The sequence below is a fragment of the Aegilops tauschii genome, chromosome 2 (genome assembly GCF_002575655.3).
Source record: "Aegilops tauschii subsp. strangulata cultivar AL8/78 chromosome 2, Aet v6.0, whole genome shotgun sequence".
NCBI lineage: Eukaryota > Viridiplantae > Streptophyta > Magnoliopsida > Poales > Poaceae > Aegilops > Aegilops tauschii.
The window spans coordinates 530,455,206-530,463,923 of NC_053036.3; the positions used below are offsets into that span (position 1 = coordinate 530,455,206).

Sequence of the window (8,718 nt, forward strand, 5' to 3'; positions counted from 1 at the left end):
CTGGTGAAAGCAAAGCGCACTATCGATGCCCTGAAGAAACCACCACCGTCTCCGCCGGATGACAACCATGTCCGCGCTCTTAAAAAGGCAACGCAAGAAGCGCGCTGGTCGGGAACTACTTCAAGTGAAAACAGGTTACAAGAATGAAGAAGTGGGAAAAAAATCCCCAGCTCCGCGAACAGGCGAACAAATCGTGCCCCCCGCTGAAGGTGTCTAGTGATATCGCCGTTAATGATCCGAGGATGGTGCCCGGTTATACCAATCCTGGTGATTACCTGCCCGACTCTGCACATTTTGATACAATGGAGGTGGACGAACACAAATACCGGTACGGGAGGCCTCTCATCAAACCTGGTCATCCTCATCTAACAACGATGATGCGAAGATTCCATAAGTGGTACATGGACACCTGCAAGTCTGGGAAGGATATTTTGACGCTGAGAGTTCAAGAGGAGCACGACCTCGTTGGAATTGATCTGGTGTGTGTTCCATTTGAGGAGTTCTTCCAGCTTTTCAATCAAAAGGCCCTTGATAAAATAATCATCACTTGCTATTGTCTGTAAGTACTACTTCTGTAATTAAGTCTCTATATATAGCCCAGCTCTTTCATTGCATGTATATATAATTATCCTCATTATATTATGCAGATTGAAGATCGTCGAATGCAAGAAAAGACAAATCTATGATATTAGGTTTATTAACACAAATCTCATAGATTAATGGACGGTTAAACATGATGCCAAAGAAGCCGAGGCCAACTTGCTAAAATCGTTGTTTCTAAATCAAAACAAAGATAAAATACTCTTTCCTTACAACTTCAAGTGAGTGTTACTGTCTTGTGCATATTCGGTTTCCCTTATTACTCGAGGTTATAGTAATGTAATTGATGAGTTATGCAGGCGTACGCAGCTTCCACTTTATTCTCCTAGAGATTGAGCTTGAGCATGGACTAGTAACCGTCTTAGACTCAAGACGAAAAGATCCCAAGGAGTATGCGGCCATGACTGAAATGCTCGAGAAGTAAGTTCAATCGATCATTATCGCACCATATCGGCAACTTTGTTCATTTCCTTATATCAAGTAATAATTATTTTCTTTGTCTCGCAGGGTTTGGAAAGTGTTCACCCGAGAAGCTCCGGGACTGCCGGGAAGTTGCGATTTACACTCCCGAAAGTAAGTACTACTAGCTAGTTCCGCGCATCTCCCATTGATTCTAGCTAGTTTCATCAATATCATTTATAATGCTTGATTATCAGTTTGATTGACCTCTATTTCTCGTAAAGTGGTTGTGGCAGAAGGCGGGAATAATTTTTATGGATACTATGTTTGCGAGTACATCTACAACGCGACGACCTCTAAGCGGGGCTACTCTAAAGAAGATTATGAAGTGTGTAAGCAATAATATTCACAATTTTATTTTATTACCATCATTTGTGCTGAGTTTCATTCATATATATGTATTGACCCCCTTCTTCAAATTAGCTTTGGCAACTGCTGGATGAACTCCTACCATAAGATCGCATAAAAGCAATTCAAGAGGAATTGGCGGGATTCTTTCTTAACCACGTCATAGATAAAGACGGAGAATATCATGTGGAACTTGACATCAGATGCTAGGGATTGTAAGAGATCTTATATTGTATATATGTAGCTAGTAGCGTCGGATAGATGTACGAAAACTTGATGTTCGACCAATCTCTCGGAGAAAGAGAGGTTGATCACTTCTCTTTGTATATGTTCATGACGATCTTGTGTACTTAATGGTTTCCTTCATTTGCTTACTAGCTAGCGTGTCGAGTCCTCTCTATACGTATAGTACGTAGCGTCGACCAAGCACGGAGATAACAGAGGACACTTCTCTCTATTAGTTAGCTAACACAATATATGAAACCCCTAAATTAACCCTACAAAACCCCCAAACCCCCCCCCCCCCCCTCAAAAAAACCAAAACCCTAGCCCCTGAACTACTGACGCGTGAACGCTTTTTGGTCCCGGTTGGTGCTACCAACCAGGACCAAAGGCCCCCCTGCCTGGGCAAGCCAAAGCGGCCACGTGGAGTCCCATTTGTCCCGGTTCGTATAAGAATCGGGACTAAAGATATTGGGCTTTAGTACCGACCCTTTAGTCCCGGTTCCGGAACCGGGACAAATGGGCCTTATGAACCGGGACAAATGGGCCTTTTTCTACTAGTGGATCTTCAACATCAGTTCATGGAAGAATAGGACCGTTGTGAAGCAGCTACAAGATGCGAACTACATCCATGCAGTTGCTCGCCTTCATTCGTTGGAGTAGTTGAATGACTTTGTCAAACTCCCGAGGTTGTTGTCCCAGACCAACCTCACCTAGGACCGTGAAGACTGCACCCCCTGGAATTTGAATGCAAACAACATATACTTGTCTGTCTCGGCTTATGTTGCGTAGTTTATGGAGTCCTATCCCAAATTCTCCCCTGCAAAGATCTGGATTGCGCATGTTGAGCCCAGATGCAAGTTGTTTGCTTGGCGAATACCACGCAAGACAGTTATTAAGGATGATATGTTGTCCATTCGAGGATAGCCACATGACCTATATACCATATGTCTCCACGCATCAAAAATGCATCGCACATTTGCAAGTACTCGCCCTTTTCCACTGTCATGTGGAATCACGTGAAATCCTAGACGAGGGAGACGATCACGATTGATCCCGCGTAGGCAACAAGACTTTCATATTGTTGGGACAATATGGTCTCCATGGCTCCCAAGGAGAAGTGTTGCTGGAGTGGTACGATCTTATACACAATCTGGAACATATGGAAAGAGCACAACCGAGAAATAATCAATGGCACTCATCTCACCCACTTCAACGTTGCAGTTCTTCCACTTGAGGACATCAAACAAAGGGACCTGACCTGCAGAGGGGGCCAAGAGAGTACATAATTTTATTTTGGCTTCGGGTTTCAATGAGCGACCCCCCCCCCCCCCCCCCCCAACATAGTTATCTATGTACATAAACTCCCCGTTTGTCTAAATGAATTGGCGGCGCTCCAGCCAGTTTCTCAAAAAAATGATGCTTTACTTAGCAAATTTATGTACAAGTTTTTTATCCACGATTATCTCTGGCAACCCCTCTTGCGCAAAAAGTATTTAGGCTCAAAGTTGCGTCTCGGGCAAATTGATAGCCTGGGGACTCACATTTTTGGGCCGCACTGATGGCGGCAAAATACACCATTCCCGATTCGATTCCTTCGAATCAATGATGGCTCTGAGATTCACTTCTGGAAGGACAAGTGGCTGGAAAATGCTGCTCTTGCCCAAGTTCTAGGCTCCTCCCTGTCGGATATATCTTTTAGGAGGGGTTTTCTTGGCCTTGGTCTTGTGTCATGGCACCATCCACCTGACACAAAGACCGGGTGAACTTCACTGGAACCTAACTCAAGAAGGTCTTTCACGGTCACACTCAGTATAGGACACTTCCGCACTTAGAAATTCCAGTGGACAACAATAATAAAATTTAAAAGTCAATGATGCCACTAAAAATTAAGATTTTCATGTGGTACCTACGCTAAGGCGTTGTACTGACAAAGGACAACCTCGTGTGTCATAATTGGCAAGGAAGAATGAAGTGTTGTGTTTATGCTCATGGTGAGATAATTAAACACCTCTTCTTCTAGTGCAATTTCGTGTGTTCTACGCAGACAATCATTCAAATAGTGTCCAGTTTTGTATCTGTCAAGTAGTGTTGCTAATATATGTGTTCACCAGTTCGACTACATATCTAACAAGTTTAATTAGTACAGTAATGTGGGGCTAGCATCTACATTACTATGGGCTCTGTGTCTAACTGGAAATGATATGGTTTTTAATAGTAAAATTTGATCTCCCTTATATGTTATCTAGAAATATACGCATTGGCTTCGTCATGTTCTATGCTACACCCCATGGAGTACTGACTGTTGTTAGCGGCAGTGTGTACGCGATTGAAGCGGGTGAGAGTGTTTACCCCGCATGGGTGGCGGCATAGTCTATTGATAGGACCTCCAACTTCCTTGGCATGTGCATAATTTTGGTCCTATTACACTTTACTGTTATCAGGCTGACCTCTTATATTATACTTTGCTCATGTTGGTTGTGTGCATCTTAGTCTTGCAAAAGTGGGGTGTACACTCATTTAGCGGTGTATCTGCTTAATTGTACATTATGAGTTAATAAAAGCACTGTTTATCAAAAAAAGGAAGACTGATAACCAAATTCTAAAACCTAAAACATTTTTATCCGTCATTTTTTCTAAACTATGTATATTGTCCACAAAAATGTCCATATGTATCAAATTAAATGTTCACACAACAATCAATTATCGATCCTATAGGTTAGAAAAAAATACTTCAGATGGATAACATTTTTTTTCTTGTAAATGTTCTACATGGTTAACAAAATGTTTATGTATTTCATACATTCGCCTTACTCATTAAAATGGTATGGTGTTCCAAGGGAACATCATAGACTTGCTTGGACCACTTTTCTATTTTTTTAACCGAAACAAAAATGTTCACTATTGAAAATCATGGATACCGTGTCGTCACATTTTCCTCTCTTGTCTCCCACCCCTCTCCAAAAGAAATGTGCCTACGGTTTTTGTGTAAGTACAACCTCCAGCCCCCCTCTCCACGAGTGCCTTCTGGCGCCAGTGAGGTGGGTGTCGTGGTTGTTTGTCACGGCAGATGTCCTCGTGAAAGAACTTAGTTGTGAGGCCATCGCAACTAGGTGGTAGCTTGAATGGGGTTGGTCGGAATCAAGAGACGCGAATTTTACCCAGCTCCGGCCCCTCACAGTAGAGGTAAAAGCCTACATCCTGCTTGATTATTATTGACGATGATGATCTCGATTACAAGGGTGTTGTTTCGCTACCTCTATCTCGAGAGCTACTAATTTATCTGTCTATTTCCCCCTCCCCTCCTTGGGGTTCCTTACCCCTCCTTATATAAGTTGAAGGGGCAGGCTTACATGTAGAGTCCTAGTAGGACTACAAATAGTCATTTTTCTATTACAAGCCCGATCGTAGTCCGGGTCCTATTCAAACGGTCCAAAACTGGCCAGCTGGGCCACCCCCATGTTTGGTCACGTACTACCTCTGTGAGGGCACCGGTATTCTCTTCTGCACCAATCGACCCAAGCCAAGTTTGTCCTCCACCGGGTCATGCTTCCTCTGTCGGGTCTTGTTTCCCTTGCCGGCTCTTGCTTATTCCTGACCGGGTTCCGTGCAGGCTCCCAGCTTATATTGAGCCGGCCCGTATGGCACCTTGGACAACCCAGGCATGGGCCTTCTGGTCTAGCCGGGTCATGTCTCGGACTGCCAGGTCTAGCCACGGGTAATTCCCTCGACAGTGGGGGAGACAGGATCCCAATTTGGAGTTTGCGATGTTTGAATCGTCCTAGCTCTGGTTAGGACTTAGTCTAGGTGTCTAACTAGCTGTGGTAAGGCAACAATGGTGGAGCTCTGGCGTTGATGTAAGGTGTGTGGAGCTCCGTCGTTGTTGTAAGGTGTGTGGAGCTCCGGTGAGGGCCATATCTTGGGTTATGTTGTTGTCTACATTTCATTCAGGTGATCTTGGACGGTGTCGTTTGGTGGAGTGGTTGGCGCGGTAAGTGTTTTGAACTTCTATCTTCTTCTATGTTCGGTGATGCATGGCCAACTTCGTCTTTGTCGAGAAGATAGTGAGGCAAGTCATCCCCAATTCAGGCTAGGTGGATAGTTGTCTAGTCACTTCATTGTATTCTACGGGCAGCGATCTGATCCTTAGTTCACTACCACCGGATTTTCTCTGCCTACCATCAACGGCTTTCAGACCACCGCGTCAACAATTTTACCCTGGATCACAGAGGCGGCATCGATCTTGGCTCATGTCAAGTGCTATAGACGGAAGACGACGTCAATATACCCAAATACCAGTGATTTATTTTTTGCTTTGTAAGAATAGTCTTGCAAGGGTTGGGCAATTTATGTATATGACATTGGCCTTCTCGCAAAAGGAAAAAATGCCATTGATACATATATCAGTGAACGATACAAACTATAGGATGGACATTTTTATACAAAGAATCTAAGAACTATCTTTCAACCAAACACATAAACTTATAGATAAAAGCAAGAAAAGAAAGAAACAATAAAATTAAGTTGGAAAATAAATAAAAAGTGAGGAAAAAAAGAAACGTAAACAAAAATGTAAAAGCAAAAAATATAAGAGAATCGAAGCAGAATAAAAAAGTAAGATGTATGTACTTATCATAGCTTATCTACTAATATGATACTACATCTTGTCCACTGTTTTAAAATTGCTTGTTTTAAAGTATGTAGCAAAATTTTGTGGTACAAAACATAAAGGATCATATGTTCTTCATTTAGTACAAAAAGGGAAGGACCCTCTTATCTGGTGAACGTTCGCTGGGAGGGAGGGGCATTTGCGAACATTTTGATGGTAGTTTTAGTTTTTCGGGGGTTGACAGTTTTCTTCACAAGAGTATGACAGTTTCTAGGAGGAAGGAAATTGTCAGCAACAAGAAGCAGAAACTGCAATTGTTTAATCTCGCGTCCCAACTAAAACTGCCAGCAAACACCGCTCTTTGTCATTCCCTCCCCAACGAACGTCAACCTGATAGCATTACCCAAAAAGAAAGAGAATCATGTTCGTCAAACATCGATCGAGAAGAAAAGCCGACTGTCCAATTTAAACCGATGAACAACAACGGGTGAATAGTTATTACAGTGGTTGTTGCACTGATGTAATAGAGATCAAACACTAGCTTGACAACATTTTCATGGATAGCAAGACGCATGTAATAACTTTGTTCAATTATAAATCTAGTGTTCAACAAGTGCTGTGTGTGGGTGCCTACTCTGTTTTTCTTACAAACACCGGAAACATTCTATCGCTTAATGAACCATCCTTTAATTAACTAACACTAAGCTGCGGGAAACCCAACGCCGGGTGTGGCGACAGGGGCGACAGCAACGGCATGCCTCCCATCAGCGCCTCCCAGCACTGCTCCCAGCCCGAGCTTGACGGCGTCGGAGGAAACCCTCCCTCCGGCGTCGTGGCCACCGACGTCACCGTCGAAGACGCTGTCCCCCGCGACAAGGACGAGGGCGTGTCCCACGACACCCGGGCCGACGACGGCGACGGCGCCTCGGCCCTCACGGCCTTGTTTATGACCACTCCGGTCACCTCGACGTCAGCGTCCTCGCCCTGTGATCTCTTACGTTTGTTCGTCGCGCCTGCTGCCTGGGACGCCGGGCCAGCAGGCGGCCGCGCCCACAGCTCGGCGCCGCGGGTGCCGACCTCGTTTGGAAAGTTAAGAATGGCCTTGGCGCCGCGCATCCGGAAGGCGGCACGGTCGTAGGCACGCGCGGCCTCCACGGAGGTGTCGTAGGTGCCGAGCCACTCGCGGTAGCCCCGGCGCTTTGGGTCGCGGATCTCCGCCGCGTACTTGCCCCACGGTCGCTGCCGGACGCCGCGGTACTTGCGGAGGTCCTCGACCGGTGCTGGCGCTGGCGCTGCGGCGGCAGCAGTCCCCGCCCATCCGAACGTGCCCTGGGGCGGCACCGAGATGGTCAGCGTGGACGACAGCGCCCTCACAGGAGACGGCTGGCCGCCGAACTGTATCATCACCGGCTCCGGCGCACGGAACACCGCCGTGGCAGCCGGATATGAGTTCACGTACTGGTGCGTCAGGCCCATGTAACCTTGCGTCTGTTCCTGCCGCTGCCCCTGCTGCGGGAAGAACATGGGCTGCTGGTACGCTTGCGGTTCGGCCGCGGAAGGTGGCAGCACGGGGAAGGTGACGTCGTCGCAAAAAGGGCCCTGCTCATGGTTAGCCGTCGCCAGGACACCACCGTCGCCGCCGAGCAGGTGCTCGCGGATGAGGTCGAGAGCGAAGTCGTCGGCTTCTCCGGCGAACTCCATGGTGCTTATTACGGTTCGCCTTTCAGTCGATGAGAATCGTGAGAAAGAAAGAGAGATGGCGGCACGGTAGAGAAGTGCTACTCGGTGCCAGTGGTAAGTTTGTCTGTGGGTCTGTGATATTCCTCGAGGACAAAAGCACTTATAGGCCAGCTGAGAGAGAAGGAGATCCGACGGGAAGGCCTATGTATGAACGCGGGACCCACTTCTGAGGCATCGGGGTCGTACTCGATCTCGTCACTTTCCGTGGCATGCCTTCATGTCGCTGTTATGCTGTAGTACCTGAGATTTTGCACCCACATCCTATTCAAATTTGCTGCGCTGAGATGTTTACTGGTACATGTGCAATTTGTGGGCATTTTCGTTGTCAAACTCAAACATGTAGGCAGTTGATAATTTTGACTTGCTAGTACATGGCAAGATATTTTCGGAGTCGTGTCAATGAAGAACAGGGGCGCGCATACATCCATGACAAGAGCTTCGACCATTCCGCTCACACTTTACAAGAAATTTAATATGACGCGCAGAAAAGCTAGCTATTGGCTGCTGCCCGTACATACCAGAGCTTGCCATGAATCGTTGCGTGTTTCTCTCTCTCTCTCTCTCTCTCTCTCTTCCTCGTACACAAAAAGGAATATATATACAATAGTTTCATTCTTATACTGAAGGGTCTCTAGTATTCTCAATGTCCATCAGCTTAGGGCATCTCTAACGCAAACTTTTAAAATGGACACGGTATTTGTCCATAGACCAATCTAAATTGATGTCAATATGGGAGCCGG

At 46.0% G+C, this 8,718-nt stretch overlaps 1 protein-coding gene across 1 annotated transcript; it reads right to left on the minus strand.

Moving 5' to 3' along the window:
* Nucleotides 1–6,813: 6,813 nt before the first annotated feature.
* Nucleotides 6,814–8,079, minus strand: LOC109736313 (ethylene-responsive transcription factor 6-like). The gene has a single exon (XM_020295538.3). It carries the CDS (start codon nucleotides 7,937–7,939, stop codon nucleotides 6,929–6,931), a length of 1,011 nt encoding a protein of 336 aa, XP_020151127.1. The 5' UTR covers nucleotides 7,940–8,079; the 3' UTR covers nucleotides 6,814–6,928.
* Between the last annotated feature and the right edge of the window lie 639 nt (nucleotides 8,080–8,718).